This window comes from Arvicola amphibius, chromosome 2 (genome assembly GCF_903992535.2).
Source record: "Arvicola amphibius chromosome 2, mArvAmp1.2, whole genome shotgun sequence".
NCBI classification, from domain to species: domain Eukaryota; kingdom Metazoa; phylum Chordata; class Mammalia; order Rodentia; family Cricetidae; genus Arvicola; species Arvicola amphibius.
Genome location: NC_052048.2, coordinates 178,533,373 through 178,551,492, shown reverse-complemented (window position 1 = coordinate 178,551,492; position 18,120 = coordinate 178,533,373). Strand labels below are relative to the sequence as shown.

At 38.1% G+C, this 18,120-nt stretch overlaps 1 protein-coding gene across 2 annotated transcripts in view; it reads right to left on the bottom strand.

Annotated features, from left to right (window-relative positions):
- Mkln1 (muskelin 1) overlaps positions 1 to 18,120 on the bottom strand; it is a 127,914-nt gene that overhangs the window by 43,233 nt on the left and 66,561 nt on the right. For both annotated transcript variants that reach the window (XM_038320221.2, XM_038320222.2), the window contains 3 exons: positions 11,135 to 11,212; positions 10,308 to 10,373; positions 1,371 to 1,483 (listed from right to left, as the gene is read on the bottom strand). In XM_038320221.2, coding sequence (XP_038176149.1) covers positions 1,371 to 1,483; positions 10,308 to 10,373; positions 11,135 to 11,212 — 257 coding nt within the window. The remainder of the gene's footprint in view (positions 1 to 1,370; positions 1,484 to 10,307; positions 10,374 to 11,134; positions 11,213 to 18,120) is intronic.

Below are 18,120 nucleotides of genomic sequence, written 5' to 3'. Positions count from 1 at the left end.
TGGGGGAAAGATGAGTAATATTTGCTTTTCTCCTGCATATAATCATGTAAGTATTTAATTCAAAGCCATAAACAAAGCTATTTTCATTATAAAAATGTTTTATACATACACAGACACAAAAACAAATACATGTATAGATACTATTTCAATTCAAATAAATATCACTTATAAAAACTGACAGGTATAGCTTAATGATGAGGATTAAACCTGAGAAACGCATTGTTAGGCAATTTTATCATGTGCCAATATTCTATACAACATCTATATAAACAAATATGCCTGTGATAGCCTGAACAGTATCTTATGAGCCCACCGCCATGTACATGGACTATCGATGTCTAATACAGTGATGTAGTTATGAGCCACCACCATGTACATGGACTATCGATGTCTAATACAGTGATGTAGTTATGAGCCACCACCATGTACATGGACTATCGATGTCTAATACAGTGATGTAGCACATGAATGCACAGTGAAATAGTGAATGGTCAAAGTAGAGACAAAATGAACAAAATGAGACAAGGGCTGGAGAGACAGATAGCAGTTAAGAATATTAGCTGCTCTTGCAGAGGACCTGGATTCATTTCCTAGAACTCACACGGTAACTCACAACCATTCATGACTCCAGTTCCTAGGGATCCAATGACCTCTGCAGGCCCCAGACATGCATGTGATGCACATACTTGCATGCCGGCAAAACAAACAAGCATATATTTCTAAAAAGCTAGACAGTGTAGAACTAAAACATCAATAGCACATTTCCCAGAGGAAATACAAACAAGATGGTGGGGCTAAACTAGTCCAGTGATACTGCACTTTGAGGCTTAGGTTCCATCCTCACCAGTGCAATAAAAAAATAAAAAAATAAAAAAACCCAAGATGAATGTTGGAAACAAGAATAAAGGGCTAAGGCACAAAAAGAAATTATATGACTACATTTCTAAGGGTTTTTTTTATGTTTTATTTTTTATTTTTGGTTTTTCGAGACAGGGTTTCCCTGTAGTTTCTAGAGCCTGTCCTGGAACTAGCTCTTGTAGACCAGGCTGGCCTCGAACTCAGAGATCTGCCTGCCTCTGCCTCCCGAGTGCTGGGATTAAAGGCGTGTGCCACCACTGCCCGGCTTGACTACATTTCTAAGGTAAAGTAGCTTAAAATTAAAAAAAAAAAACTACTGCTATTTAATGCTACAAAGTAGACTTGGCTACACCAGTAATTAATGAACCAGGGATAGAAATTCAAATGCAAGATTTCTTACATCCAATTTATTTTCTTCAAAATTCTTTTGCGCTACCACTGCTGGGAAGCATCAGAGAAGAAAACAAGCATGCAGCAGTGTATACCCATGAATGAAAAGACTAGGAACTTGCCTCTTTCTCAGTGTCTCTAGAGATACATGTCCACTGGTTCTCCTTCACACTGTATGCCCAGAAGTCAGCAAGATCTTGTGTTCCATCCCAGCCACCAAACAAATAAACAGTCTCTATGAAAATCAAAAAGGTATGTATTAAAAAAAGCCACAGGGACAAGGGTTAAGGACCAGACTCACTCAATTGTTTCAAAGAATATTTAAGAAAATAGTTTTCATTGTTTTCACAGTATTATTGTTAAAGTTGTAGCTTTCAAAATGTGCTTTAGCCGTTCTTAAACCTAAGTATATGGAAAGACTGCTGCAGAAACATGTTTTGCAAATTTATTTAAAAAATCAGATCACTAGGTCATGTCCCCCAAGATTCTGATTCCAAAGTTCTTTAGTGGCTAAAAAGTCTGTATTTTTAAAGTATCCCAGATGAATCTGATACAGCCAGTTTAAGAACTGGTCTACTGAACCGTGTACAATTTATATTTACCAGCTTCTTAACAATGCAGCCAAATTTTAGCTACTAAAGGCTGACAGACTTACTCAAAAGTGTAAAAATCTCAAAATCTAAAGGAATGCAAAATTCAAGAGTAACACGAGGACACGTAGCTGTTACTGGGGGGAGGAGGGGGAAGAGAAAGGATCACATTAAAGGTGATGTCTCCCTAATGCCAAAGCAATGGTTAAAACTAGCTGGAAGTTAATAAACTGATACATAACAATGGTAACCCCATGAAAATTTGGCTAATATTTTCCCAAATATATTGTAGTAGTCTTCCTTTTCAAAGATTAACCTAATATTTTGACAAATCAATTTCTTGTCACTCTGAAGAGTCTATTGCACTTATAGACAAAATTTTTCTCAGTGGATCTTTACACCTGATACCACATCACAGATCCCTCCCTATACAATGCCTCTGCTTCTGTTAAATAATTTCCCCTCTGTAAATATGTTATACCTACTGATTACAAACTGTCCAGTCACTGACCCTTGGAAGCGTGTTTAAGACTACATAGACTCATGGCAGCTATCATCTAACCGTAAAGACATACAACTCAAAACTACATGTGGACTCCACTCACAGTTGGGTTGTCATCTAAGATTCTGTCATGTTTTCATATAACTTAAAATTTTAAGTAAATTTTCCGAGTGAAACATTTACAAATGCTTCAGTGCTGTCAGAGTAAGAACAACCCACTAGAGGAAGACTCAGTTCTAGTTGCTAACTGGACACTATGGTCTGAAAATGAAATGTCCCTAAAGACTATTCTTGAAGGTTTGGTCCTAGCTGGTGGTACTACTCTGGAGATTTCTGGTAATCTCAGAAGGAGGCCTTAGCTGTAAGAGGCAGGTCACACGAGTGTGAGACAATATGCTGTCCTGGCACTCTTGCCCTCTTTCCTGGCTATGAGTTCTCCTAACCCCTTCATAGGTAGATAAAAATCCCCTAAAAAAAGTAAGCCCAAACTGTTTGTCACAGTCACAAAAAGCTTTGATAATATAGAAATTTGATGCTAGAGAAGGAGGATTGTTGCTGGTGAGTAACCAAGGCCATATGGTTCTTTGGAATTGGTTTGCAGAAAGTTTGTAGACGATAACTTAGGATGCTAGAGATAGAGCTTAGTCAGCAATTCCAGCAGAAGCTTAGAAGGTGAGAAGACATGGTCACTGCTAGCTGCTTTTAGTTTACAGAGAAAACTGAGAACAAAAGGCAGATAGAAAGATTTGAGAAAGTTTGTTTAGAAAAACTGTATACACATTTGTAACTAAGAAGGACACGGTTTCTGAACTGCTTCGAGTCATTAAAGAAGCTAGTCTCTTCTCAATGAGACAATAGGAAAGATGACATGGAAGCACCTCAGGAACTGGCCAGATGAACACCCACAGCAAAGAGTAAATAAATTAGAAGACTTTTCATTGAGAAATCAGTGCTTCTAGGGCACTCTGATCTCACCTATGAAGTTATTTCCTAAAGATTATTTAGCTAACCATGCTAGGTTACCCAGGCATTGAGCCCACTTTAGCTAACAACAGACTTCAGTGTAGTTTACCTGATGTTGGTTTCGCAGATTTACAGAATGCTAGAGTTACAGAGTCATGAAGGTTTCTACTTAGATTTCAAAGTTAGGCTGAGAAGTGAGACAATATGTGCATAGAGTTCCTGAAAGGGAAATGCATGAAGCTGCAAGAATGAAGACAAAGACACAAATGAACACCTAGGAAGTTAAGAGATTTCAGGAACGTAGAATGTATACTGAAGAACGCTGCACGTCAACAAGAAAAGCTAGCCTTAAAGAGAGGCCATGAGGGATGGAATCATCAAATGGTTGGAAGCAACCCCTTTTAGAGCTGGACTGTCAACGTTGTTTCTGAAATGCATGTCTTTTTCTCATTTCACACCATCACATACCCCAGATGCTGGACATGAGCTACAGATACATTTCTATGCCTCCGTCCCTCCACTCCAGAATGGAAATGTCTATCCTGTCATTTTATGTTAGAAATATATCTAACTTATTTTAAAGAGGCTTACTTTTAAGAGCTTGCCTTGTGTCTTAGCAAAGATTTTGGATTTGAACTTCTGTCCCCTACAGGGTCACAGCTAGAAGCACTACTTTTGGATCGATTCTCTCTCTCTCTCTCTCTCTCTCTCTCTCTCTCTCTCTCTCTCTCTCTCTCTCTCTCTCTCTCTCTCTCTCTCCCTCTCCCTCTCCCTCTCCCTCTCCCTCTCCCTCTCCCTCTCTCTGTGTGTGTGTGTGTTTCGAGACATGGTATCTCTGTGTAACCTCTGGTTGTCCTGGGATTCATTTTGTAGGCCAGGCTGGTCTCAAACTCATTGAGATCTGCCTGCCTCTCAAGTGCTGGGATTGAAGGTGTGTACTACCACTGCCTGGCTAGAACAATGGGCAATATTTTCTCTTAGGTTCTTGACCTCCCTCCCTCCACCCCCTTTATTCCTTCCTTCCTTCCTTCCTTCCTTCCTTCCTTCCTTCCTTCCTTCCTCCCTCCCTCCCTCCCTCCCTTCTTTTCTCTCTCTGTTTCCTAGCCACCATGATGCCTACAACAATGGACTAAAAACATGAACCAAAACACTTTCTTCCCCTAAGTTATTTTTCTGAGGTATCTAGTAACAGTGGCAAGAAATTAATACAGAGTGATCAAGCACAAGCCACTTTATCTTCCTCGGTCTTAAGTTTTTTTATTTACAAAATTCTGTTCAGAGGTTCCTCAGATTTAAGTTATACAAGTTGTCAAAAATGAACATTTCTATTTAAAAAGAAGGAAAACAAACAAACTTCCAGCTACCTTTCAGTCCTAAGTACCTCAGACATTGTAACAACAGTATTACTGTACTAGATTCCAAACCAATCAAGACCTAGAATCCCTTTGGCATTGTAAAAATATGAAACAATGGTAATTATTTAAAGTACTAAAAGTTTATCTTATTTGATAACTATAAAACAATCCATTATAATTAGTTAAAATAACATTGCTTCCCAGATGACATACAATAATGCCCAGACACATAATTTTACAGGAAAAAGAATAAAGAATTTTCATATGGCTTAAGATTATTTTCCAAGACCTCACTATAATAGCAGTTAACCCTGTTAATTTCTGAAGCTTGTAGAGGGAGGCCCATATAACTAAAATAGCAGTAGCAATCGACCTTTTGTTTTATAGTACTTCTGGGCACTCTCTGGATAAGGTTACCCTGGTTCATTAACTTTAATAACCCTTTCTCTTGGGCTCTGAGTTCTCAATGTTCTTTCTGAAAAGCAGGTCTCTTTGTACGCATAAACTCTCACAGCAAAGAAAACCCACATTTCCACAACAGCCTCATTGATAGCTGAGCAAAATAAAATCTGGCACAGGGCAAGCATCCCAAAAGTATTAGGCAAAGATGTTATTCTTGTTCATGGATGCTTTGTGGTCCAACTGAAGCAATAGTACAACTAAATGAATTTTGTAGAAACTTAATATTTTGATTTACCTGAATAAAAAAGGTGCAACAAAAATTTTAATTAAATCACCTCATCACTTAAATCTCACAAAGATAAGTCATATAGAAATAAATACCAGAAAGTGTCATTACTCCACCAAAGACAAAAAGGATTAACCTATATAACTGTCTAGAGAGAATTATGGTAAGAGGAAGGTGTAGAAAAGAAGAGGAAAAGCTGGAATCTTAGCAGGAAAGCTGGTTTACTGGAAACCCATGCTCTCCCACACAAGTCCTGTAAACATGTCATGATAGCCTAGGCACCTAATCTTCTTCAAGCAGCAAACTTGTCTTTCCATTTCTCCCGCTTAAAGGAATATAGGTTAGCATGGCTATGCATTGTCCACGCCCTTCAGCATATCTATTTGATAAGTTTAAAGTACTGATTTGAACTCACAAACCACTGTAGGAAATGGAAAAAGATGAAATAGTCCTTGTCCTTGAAGAACTTACCGTCTAGCCATAACTATAAGGGTACATAAACCAGTACAACACAGAATAGACCAAGTGCCACACGACGGCAAAAGCACAAGTGTTCTAAAGGGGAAGAGGACATGTGGCTGAGAACTCGGCAGATTTGTGGTAAGAGTAGTCTCTGTCCTGGAGTCAGAATATGGCTTTGTCTTCTGGTCAGTAGAATGTGGGACAGAACAAAAGCCTTTCAAACAAAGTAAAATAACAAAGAAACATAAACAGAACACAACACAACACAATAGAAATGTTTGAAAAGCCATCAACTCCAAAGTCAGGCAGATTGTAGCCCCAATCTTGACTCTATAACTACAGCTGTATGACACCAAAGTTCCCTAACTACTAGTTTCCTAATCTTTCAAATGTTTATCTTTTGTAAAGATCCAGTGAAAACTAAAATCATATAAAGCATGCAAAGAAGTTGTATGATGAATAACTAAATTACAGAAAATCTGGACACAAAGGTAGTAGGCAGACAGGAAGTTTAAAAAGACAGACAGTGACTAGATCATGGTCAAGGTCCAATTATTATGGCATAAACTTAATTCCATAGACACTGAAGGAACTAAAAACAATCTTAAGCAGAGCGGTTAGAGACTGAACTTGCTGCAAAACAATGGAAAAGGAAAACACAGGAATGGTGGTAATATTGTTAGCAGTAGCCTATTTTCAAAATTTCAAGCCAATCTCATTTAAGAGACCAGATCAGGTAATCATCAATCAATCCATCAATTATTACTCCATAAATCTTATAATTATTCTTTGGTACAAGAATATATCATTTGATACCAGAACCTCATAAATCATAGATCTACTTACTTCTAGTAGTACAATTTACATATTGTTTGTGAATTAAAAATAAGGAATGTTAACATAAGTAAAGAATTTGGCCTTTTATACATCATTTGCACACCTTTTGCAAAATAAAATGGGCTTTGTTACTTCAAGTGCTCCACAGTAATATCTATCACTCTAGTGAGTAAATCAGACTGCTGATTGTATAAACCTCCACAAGATGGCACACTATTCATAATTAAATGAGTTTGTCCATTCTGAAACTACAGACTAGATCAAATATGTGTTCACAGAGAAAGCCAAATGTCGTGCACAAATCAAGTGTCAACAAGAGACAGTGAGACGGCTCAGTGGGTGGTGCCTAAAACCTGAGCTCACCTGACCAGAGTTGTCCCCTGACTTCCATATATATGAGTATCTTGACACTCATACCCTAACAGGAATCATACACACAATAAAAAGAAGTACAAATATAGCCACATGAAAGTTTGATGATGAATAACAGCCCAAAGTCCTCTTTATTCACTTCATTAAAAACTTCAAGGAAAACTGAGACATATGTCTTTTGTTTGTTTCAAAGCACTTTAATGTAAGCAGTTCAAGGTTCAGAAGGATAGAGGAGAGCTTCTAAATGACAAATCCCCAATAACTTCTTCTGCAGGCATCAAATATAAGTATGTGTTGTCTAAGCTTTTCCCTTAAATTCAGTAATAATTACATAGGAAGAATAATCTAACACAAGACAATCTATACTGAAACAAAATCTCTCCACACCAACTGTTTTACCTAGACCACAGATGAAACCCAAGACACAATTAAAGACTATTAAAAGGAGAGGTGTTAGATTCAGGGACCACAATCAATAAAACTGACATACATTCAGTAGGCCAAAGTAGCACATCCATCTGCTACCATGGTAAGTACACCATATATACAAGTATATATACAAATATGAAGAAATAATGAAAAGAACCAGAGACATATATCCTAGATGAATATACATGTAAAAGTCCTTAACAGAAGTCTTGGAAACCAAGTTCATCGATACACCGAGAGACTATATTCTACAATCATGCCGGTTTCATCCCAGGGATACAAGGGTATCAACACATGCAAATTAGCAAACATAACATATAAATAGAATCAAGGGGGCAAAAGTCACAGGATTATTCTAACAGATACAGAGAAGGCATCTAAGAAAATTCAACATACCTTCATGATAAAAGTCCCAAAGAAACCAGGACCACAAGAATCATACCTCAGAATAATAAAGTATGTGTATAACAAACTAATAGCAGATATCATGCTGAATGGGGGAAAACTGAAGGTGTCTCCTCTAAAATTGCCATTATTATTTAATGCAGTATTTTAAATTTTCACCAAGTAATGAGCAGGGAGGTTGAGATTGAGATGAAAGGGTTACAAGTACAGAAGCCATCATAAAGAAATTAAAAGCAGGGGCTAGGAGATGGCTCGGGCAGTAGAGTGCTTGTCACATAAACACAAGGACCTGAGTTTGAGCCCAACACCCACTTAAATAAGCCAGATTATCTATGTAGATTGTAATCCCAGCACAGGGGAGAGAGACTGACAACATTTGATATCAACTTATCTCCATATACACATGCATAAATGTGCAAAAATTTATGTATGGGTATACACACACAAACATGGGCCACACAGGTGTGTGTGTAAAATATATGTATACAAAATTAAAATCACATGACTATAATAGTGATTCCCACTATACTTTTTTGTTTGTTTTTTATTTTGTTTTTGTTTTTTAAGACAGGGTTTCTGTGTAGAAGCCCTAGCTGTCCTGGAACTAGATCTTTAGATCAGGCTGGCCTCAAAATCACAGAGATCCACCTGCCTCTACCTCCCGAGTGCTGGGATTAAAGGTGTCCACCATCACCACTTGGCTGTCCCACTATACTTCTTACAATTTCTACAGTTCGACAAACAGAAATGGCAATATGGCCATTGGCCTCTTAGAACCTGCTGAAATTCGGTCCCTATTGCATAAAACAGTATGGTATAAAAGATATCTATACCTTCATCTTTTGAGCTTCACAATAAGGACCTCTAAAACTTCAATCTTCGTCACATTGTTCACACTAAGTTCTTTCATGACATCTGTTTATCACTTGAATCTTTGTTTTCTGCCTTCAAATCCTATACATTATCTTTTTTTTTAAATATTTATTTATTTATTTATTTATTATGTATACAATTTTCTGTCTGTGTGTATCCCTGCAGGCCAGAAGAAGGCACCAGACCCCATTACAGATGGTTGTGAGCCACCATGTGGTTGCCGGGAATTGAACTCAGGACCTTTGGAAGAGCAGGCAGTGCTCTTAACCTCTGAGCCATCTCTCCAGCCCCCTATACATTATCTTTAAATTATCTTTTTTTCTCACATATGTTCTTTTCCTGTCATGTATGGTCTCTTTCCCACAGGTATCACAGTAATAAACTGTAATGGCATTTCAACTGTGTTTTAATAAATAGAGCTTGCCTAAAAATCAGAAATTAAAACAGACCCACTGGTCACCTTTAATCCCAGTAGCCACACTAGTTGCCACAGAAACCAGGTGGTTGCATGTCTTTAATTCCAGTGATGCATGCCTTTAATCCCAGCCCTAGAGAGGATTACAAAATGGGAAGAGACAGCTCTCAGAAACAGTCTCATTCTGAGATTCCTGGAGGCAGGATCACCATTTTGGACTCAGGTTGAGGTAAGAGCCAGTGGCTGGTTATTTTGCTTTTCTGACCTTCAGGCTAAACCCCAATTTATCTCTCTGAGTTTTTATTAATTGTTCTTCAATAAGCACCCTGAAACTCCTGCCTCTTGAAAGTGGGCTTTAAGTATCAAGGTTACTTCATTGTTGGATAAAGAGCATTTTGCTGAGAAAATTAAAGAGTTTTTCTCAGACAGTTTCCTTCAGTTTATTATTAGCAAGAATTTGCCTCTTTAATAAACAACAGGCACGCTTGTTGCTCTGACACTGAAAAACAAATGCCTAAAAGGCTACATCGTATTCAAGCCTACTTCTGTATGGGAGGCTAGTATCTGCAAGGAGGAGCACAGATCAGGATACAAAATCCTATACCTTGAAAGAAAACTTCCAAAGAGACTCTAATAAGAGTCTCAAGTTTTAAAGTCACTGTATGTATTTAATATGTAGTTTAAGGTGAAATCGTCAATCTTATTACTAACATTTTTGAAAATAGTCAAGATTTTGTACCCATACTGTATTTTTTCTAATTAGTCACAAAATAATCTCAATCTACAAAAGAAGTATTTTTATTCCCGAGGTACTGAGTCAGCACACCAGAGTAACAAAATGGTATAAATACTCTTAGAAAAGTAAACTGCTTGAGTGAATACTGGCTTTGTATTAAGTGGAGCTATTTGAAGGATGCATCTCTGTTAGGGTATCTAAGGTCAGCTGGGCAGCAGCCTCCTCTCTGTCAACTTTCAGACATGCATGCAATTAATGTTATTCTCTTCGCCATCTGGTTTAACGAGCAACATTTAACCTATTTCATAAATGGAAAGAGAAGTGTATTCACTCTCATAAAGCATTTGAAACGCAGACCAATGATTCTGGCATGGACCGAGGAACTCAACCCATACTTTAGAACTCTGCTGGGGCACTGCTCATGTGACTCACCTGTCTGGACATCGATAACCATCTGATGGCCCCCTCTCATTCCTGGTCGGTTATCTTCTCCATCACCTGGAGAAGAAAAAGTATTTTCTATAAAGAAATAATAAAACTTTCAATTTTAGAGGAGTAACCTCACTTGTAAGTATATAAAGGGTAGTATCAAACACTCTGCATGTACTCCTTCAAAACAGTGTAAGTAAGTGAAAGGAAGAATAAAGGAAGAAATATCTTTGCTTCAACTATTCAAAAAGTTATAGGAATCTAGGAAATGGTGTATGTACATGTGTGTTGAGGATAAAACCCAGGTTCCCATAAAAGATAAGCAAGAATTCAAACACTAAGTTATATTCTCAGCCCTAAGATAATAGAATTCTAATATCACATTTGATATAAACCAGGAAGTCTAAGGTTTTCATCATAATTCTCCCATCAGTTGAATATATTAGTTTGGCAAATGAACTTCCCTGATTTTTGTATGTAAAATTGACATCATCTAACTCTGTACACAAGATTTTCACAGGGGCACTATAAAATAACTGAAATGTGTAAAGAACACATTTTGTCATAGTGATAACAAAGATTTAAAAGATAATTTAAATACAATAAACTAGGGTTGGGACTATAGTTCACTGGTAAGAGTGCTTACCTAGCTTGTACAAGGCCCTTTGTTCAATCCATAGCCTCAGGAGAAAAAAATGATGTATAATAATCCACTCTGCCACCTAGTTAAGAAACCCATGTTCTACAGGAAACACGTGCTCTTTATTATCAGAGTGGGAGAACTTTTGGGTAAACCAATAACAACGGACAGGAAGGACAGTGCAGCTCACCTTTGGTGCTCTTAGGAATGATCTGACTCCACCGCGGCTTATACTCCTGCTGACTGATATACTGATTGAATAAGCCATCTGCAAGTATTAAAAATAAGAATTATAGCTCAGCTGATTCTCCAACCTCCCAATACACTACCAAATATAAATAGTAAATGGTTAGTTGACACAACAACAGGAACAAAGTGCATTAGCAGCAGCCCATATTAAATGTATGTCTCCACAATTACTATATTCATTGCTATGAAGTTACTGCTGCATTCATGAATAAGCATGTGACCGCAATAAAACCCTGAAAGAAGGAAGACACTAAGGAAAAAGTCAAGATGACAATTTAAGGTTGAAAACCAGAAGCAACAGAAAATAGTTAATAGATAATCTGAATATATGTTTTATTTCAATGAAACACAGTCATATATACCTTAAAATCATTTTGGGCATCAAATACAAATGGGAAAAGAAAGAATAATCAAAATCAGGAAGAATATTTGCTTTCTGGTGATTTTCCACTACCATTCTTTATTTACTACTTTTAAAATCTTTACCCCTTATAATAAATGGATCTTGAATTCCAATGTCTTCCCAATGAAAAGTACTTAAGAGTTCATAAATTTTGTTACCAGATTACAACCCCCCCCCCCCCAAAAAACCCGAACAAACCCTAAATAAGAAGATATGAATGCAACAGCTTTGGTGTAGGCACTTTATAGTACAACCTCAGAGAAAGAAAAAACCTCTTTAAAACACAAATTCTAGTTTTCTGTGGGTACAAAGTAACAGATAAAAGTACCACCAGCAGCAACTGTATTTATTGATGCTGCCAAATGTTAAAATCTGTTTTGTCTTAGTTCATTTAATTCTAAAAACAACCCTAGAAGGATTTGCATCTCCTCTTCTAAGATGGAGAAGTACCTATTTAGAGAATTGAGGAACTTTATCAAACTCACACATATCTTAAGTAGTGGTGTTGGGACTCAGATTCCACTTTGTTTTTCTTCTGAATCTTTGCTTGGTAAACTTTTCATCTACTTCCTGGAGGAGTTATCACTATACTATAGTGATTTTCTGTATAATATATATTATACATTACATATATCACTAGTCACTATAGAGAGTGCCCTTCCCCAGCTTATCTCTCTACTCTAAATGATTTTCACCCTACACCCATGTCTGTCACAAGTTCATAAATGATATATAAAATCAAATTCTAGATAACAAAACAGGAGGAATCTTCTAAAGGACTTTTAAGCAATGTTTCATTGCTTCTAAACAGACATACAGTCAAAAAAAAAGATTTTTGTCCTCTGGACACGCATACACACACATGCAATATATAATGTATGCAACTATAAAATTCTATTTGTAGAGCTAGGAAAAAAATCAATTCTATAGTAATGACAGAGCAGAGAAAGATAAAGACACTACTAATCACTGAATCAACCAACCAGGAAAGCTACCTCCCTCTCTGGTCTTCTTGTTAAGTCATCCAGAGACTTTTCTGTACCAAGTTAGAGTTTTCTTTTACAAGTATCCAAAGAGATAACTGACAATGTGCTCGTTCTCTCAACAATTCTATCCCTTGACCCTGATTTCTATCTAAATGAGGATTTCCCGTGTCGTTGAAAACGAAAACTTGTTCTCTTTTTCATAACTTGCCTACTTGGATTTTAAACAACCTCCCTATTCTCTTTCCTTTCTGGGTTAAGAAGCTGTCGTAAACAACTCTCTGCAGTCATCAAGTTTCTTTCTTCTTTGCCTTTGTAACCTTATCAAATCAACAGAAAAACTTTTAAAGTCAGTACAAGGTAGATGTGGTGGTTATGCCTTAGTCCTTGTTTGTACTCTGGAGGCCAAAGCAGAAGGGCTGTCTTAGGTGTGACTAGTACAGCCAGCTGGGCTATCTAGTAAGTTCCAGGCCTTCGGGGGGCTACAGTTCGAGAGTCTGTCTCACCTCCAAGTTCTTACACACTTAGAAGGTGGCATTTACATTTTCATTATTATAGGAAGAAGAAGTATATGCAGTACAATTTAATTTAGTGAATGTGTCTATTACATAATTTCATAATTTTAGAGCCTTGCTTTATTCAGCCTTCCTGACTAAAACCTCCTTTATCATAGGATTTGGGAATCTTCCCCCTCCTGGAGGTGTAAGGTGAAATAAATCCTTTCCTGCTTGTGATGGCTTTTCTTGGTTGTCAACTACATATGCAATTAACTAAAACCCAAATGACTAGGCACACCTGTGAGGGATTATTTTTTTATAGTTAAGTGTGAAGGCTCACTTCTAATCTGGGTCTTTCAGATGGGAAGATCCACCTTTAATCTAAGCCACACTTTCTGCAGGCAGCCTTCATAAAGGACATGGAAGAAAAACGTGTCTGTCTTTGCCTGCTTGCTCTTGGTAATTACCAAGTCCATTCCTTCACTGGCAGTAGAGCCTACTTCAGTGGGATTCTCTTATATACTGAAGACAACTGAGACATCCAGTCTTGTGTACTAAACTACTACTGGATTCTTGGAACATCCATTCACAGGCAGCCATTACTGGGTTAGCTGAAACACACAGTCTGTATAAGAAAGTGAGATAAATGAAACCGAGAGTAAAACAAACCACATAATTAACAGGCTGACAAGCGCAGCACTGTAACTGAAGACAACTCTACAAAACAAGCTAAGGTGAAGATGGACTATTTAAACAAATTTAAAAAACAACAGATTTCTTTCAAAGAAACAAGTAGAAAAATAACAACAATAGGTGCCAGTTAACAGCAGAATAATAAATAAAATATGCTTGAAAGTGTTGTGCGGTGGTGGGTGTGGTGCGCACGCCTTTAACCAGCACTCACACTCGGGAGGCAGAGGCAGGCGGATCTGTTCAAGTTCAGCCTGGGCTACAGAGTGAGTCCAGGACAGCCAGGGCTATGCAGAAAAACCCATCTCAAAAGAGCAAAAGAAGAAAAATTGCTAGTCAAAAATTCTACATCCTACAAAAACCGCACATCTTTAGAAGACAAATGTTTCAGATGAACAAAAAGAATTACCCTTGTTATTATAAGAATTTCTAAGGGTTGCTTTAAGGCAAAGGAAATAAAATCTTAGATGTAAGATCAAAAACATACACAATAATAGAGAGAAAAGAAATCAGTAATGATGAGTGGAAACTCATGAACTCTGTATAAAATGAAGCAAGATTATAGAGCCTCAACTATGCCATCATAAGTGACAATGAGTGTATAATTAAAATAGAAACTCTATTTATATATTAGAAAACAAAAAGCTACTGACAAATTTTGTTAACTGTATATTTGCTATAATTTTTATCAGAAATATAATGTGGAATGCATTAGAGCCAAGTAAACAAAGGGAAAACTGAAAATATTAAAGGCAAGAGATGACAAGCACGAAGAGGAAATAAAGAGCATAACAAATCATAAAATGGTAAGCTGGGCCTGACTGTGGGTGCTTCTAACCCCCACAGTAGGGGGAAGAGACAGGAAGAACTCAGGAGGGGACTGAGCAATTGGGCAGCCTAGTCGAAAAGTGAGCTTCTGGTTCGGTGAGAGACTCTGTCTCAAGAACAAAGTAAGATGGGGGGAAGAGAAGGGAGAAAGAGAGGATGGGGAGAGCTTGAGGGAATGGGATGGTTGGGATGGAGGAAGGGGGATATGGGAGCAGGGAAGTATATATCTTAATTATGGGAGCCATTTTAGGGTTGGCAAGAGACTTGACTCTAGAGGGGTTCCCAAGTGTCCAAGGAGATGTCCCCAGCTTGTTCCTTGGGCAGCAGAGGAAAGGGTGCCTGAACTGGCCTTGTCCTATTGCCACACTGATGATTATCTTGCATATCACCATAGAACCTTCATCTGGTGATGGATGGAGATAGAGACAGAGACCCACAATGGAGCACTGGCCTGAGCTCCCAAGGTCCTAATAAGGAGCAGAAGGAAGGAGAACATGAGCAAGGAAGTCAGGACCGCGAGGGGTGCGTTCACCCACTGAGACGGTGGGACAGATCTAATGGAGATCACCAAGGCCAGTTGGAATGGGACGGATGGAGCATGTGATCAAACCGAACTCTTTGAATGTGGCTCACGGTGGAGGCTGACTGAGAAGCCAAGGACAATGGTGCTGGGCTTTGATTCTACTCCATGGACGGGCTCTGTGGGAGCCTTGTCAGTTTGGATGCTCACTTTCCTGGACCTGGGGGGAATTGGGAGGACCTTGGACTTCCCATAGTATAGGGAACCCTGACTGCTCTTTGGCCTGAAGAGGGAGGGAGTGGGGGTGTAGGTGGAGGGGAGGAGAGGAAAGTGGGAGGAGGTGAGGAGATGGAAATTTTTAATTAAAAAAAGGAACAAGGTAAGAGAACGACAGAGGAACACATTCATCATCATCCTCTGGTCTCTGCATGTGGACACACAGATACATGCATCTGCACTCACATGTGTACATACACCTTACACACATAACAAAAAACAAATAACATTTATAAGAGTTACATGTTTAAAACAGGTTATAGAAAGGTTGAAATTAGAGCTGGAGAGACGGCTCAGAGGTTAAGAGCACCGGCTGCTCTTCCAGAGGTCCTGAGTTCGATTTCCAGCAACTACATGGTGTCTCACAACCATCTGTAATGAGATCTGGTGCCCTCTTCTGGTATCCAAGCATACATGCAGGGCAGAACAGTGTACACATAATAAATAAATCTTTTTAAAAAGGGCTGAAACTAAAGACTGAAAAAAGGTCCTAAAGACTGTAGTTCAACAAATACTTGCCTAACACGTACAAATTTGTGGCTTCAATCTCCAGAACCATATAAAATTGAACAAGTTAGCAACTATTTGTAATCCCAACACTCGGAAGATGAGGCAAGAAGATCAGAATTCCAAGTCAACCTCAAATATAAAGCAGCCTGGGCTACATGAGACCATGTTTAACAATAAATACTACTGGAATTAAAATAATTGAAAAGGTATGTCGTATAAACACTATATGAAAATAGGTAAGCAACACAGAGTAAAATTTAATTAAAAGTAAAAAAATTAAGAAGTGTAACTAAAAACATGGCAACAAAATAGAGGAAGAAAATCAGAACCTGTAGACAGAAGTTTCTGTCTTGTCTGGTCCTGTAGCTGTTTAGTCCCCCAAAAAACCACAAAGAGGCTTATATTAATAATAAACTTTTGGCCTATTAGCTCAGATTTATTATTAATTATCTCTTACAATTTAATTTAACCCATAATTCTTGTCTATGTTCAACCACGTGGCTTGGTAACTTTTCTCAGTAAGGCATTCTCATCTTGCTTCCTCTACATCTGACTAGTGATTGACTTTCTGCCTTTCCTCTTCCCAGAATTCTCTTAGTCTGGTCACCTCGCCTATACTTCCTGCCTGGGTACTGGTCAATCAGTATTTTATTAAACTAATATGAATGACAAATCTATTCAGTGTACAAGACACAGCAAAAACCATAAAGAGATATACAACCCAAACTTCCATGGAAGCATGTTAAGATACATTCTTCTCAATAACTGAGTCAAAGAGAAATTACTGATAAAGATTTGTGCAATGTGATTAGTAAACCTGAGCTACTAGATATATATAGAACACTGTCCCCCAACACCTGCCAAACTCACAGGCTGCTCAAGTATGGATATTTCCAAAAGCTGATCAAATATGGCCATATCTCAAGTATAAGTTTGAAAGGACTGGTAATACATGCACCTGACCACTATTCAATTCCATTAGAAGTCAGTAACATAGACAATAACCAAAAAAATGGGATACATTTGGAAATTAAAAATATTTATAAAATTATGTCTCAGAAAAAAGGCATTTCATTACATAAAGAAAATAGTGAAATAGACAAAAATTTAAGTAAATATAATTTTATATCTTTAATAAATATGAGAAAAATTTAAAATCTGATCATTAGCTAGGCATCCATCTAAAGATGTTATAAAACAGATACAAAGAATAAGGTACATGCCTTCAATCCCAGTACTCAGGAGATAGAGCAGAAGAATCTCTGTGAGTTCAAGGCCAGCCTGGTCTACAGAGCTAGTTCCAGGACAGCCAAGGCTGTTAACACAGAGTAAACCCTGTCGAGGAAAAAAAAAAGAATAAAAAGAGGAGGAGGAGGAGGAGGAGGAGGAGGAGGAGGAGGAGGAGGGAAAAAGAAAGAAGGAAGAAAGAAGGAGGAGGAGGAGGGGGGAAGAAGAAAGAAGGAAGAAGGAAGGAGGAGGAGGAGGAGGAGGGAAGAAGAAGAAGGAAGAAAGAAGGAGGAGGAGGAGGGGGGAAGAAGAAGTGAGCGCAGATAGAAGAGGAAGGAAGAACGATAGAGTAAGATAAGAAAGCGAGGATGGACGAGAATGGAACTCGGGAAGAGGAAGGAAGGAAGGCGGAGCGAGGAGGGAAGAAGAAAGAAGGAAGAAGGAAGGAGGAGGAGGAGGAGGAGGGAAGAAGAAGAAGGAAGAAAGAAGGAGGAGGAGGAGGGGGGAAGAAGAAAGAAGGAAGAAGGAAGGAGGAGGAGGAGGAGGGAAGAAGAAGAAGGAAGAAAGAAGGAGGAGGAGGAGGAGGAGGAGGAGGAGGAGGAGGAGGAGGAGGAGGAGGAGGAAGAGGAGGAGGAGGAGGAGGAGAAAAAAGAAAAATAGAACAGAACAGAAAGAATAAAAAAAAATCCACAAGTTAGTTATCTCTAAATGACTTTTCTGATAACAGTGATGGGACTTTAAAAAAGAACAATTTATTACTAACATAAATAACAAAAAGAAATATCCTAGGAAATCCTGCAAACATTAAGTAGTTAATAAGATATTAAATAAATCTTTATCTCCTAATTTTTAAATTTAAGATGTTAATAGACAATTCCTAACAATAGTATAACCGATTAAAGCTGAAGCAAAAACCCCGATGAGTCGTCCTTCACTACTCATACAAACTGAACAGGTATGCAGAGTGCTGCCATCAGGCCATTTCATGAACAG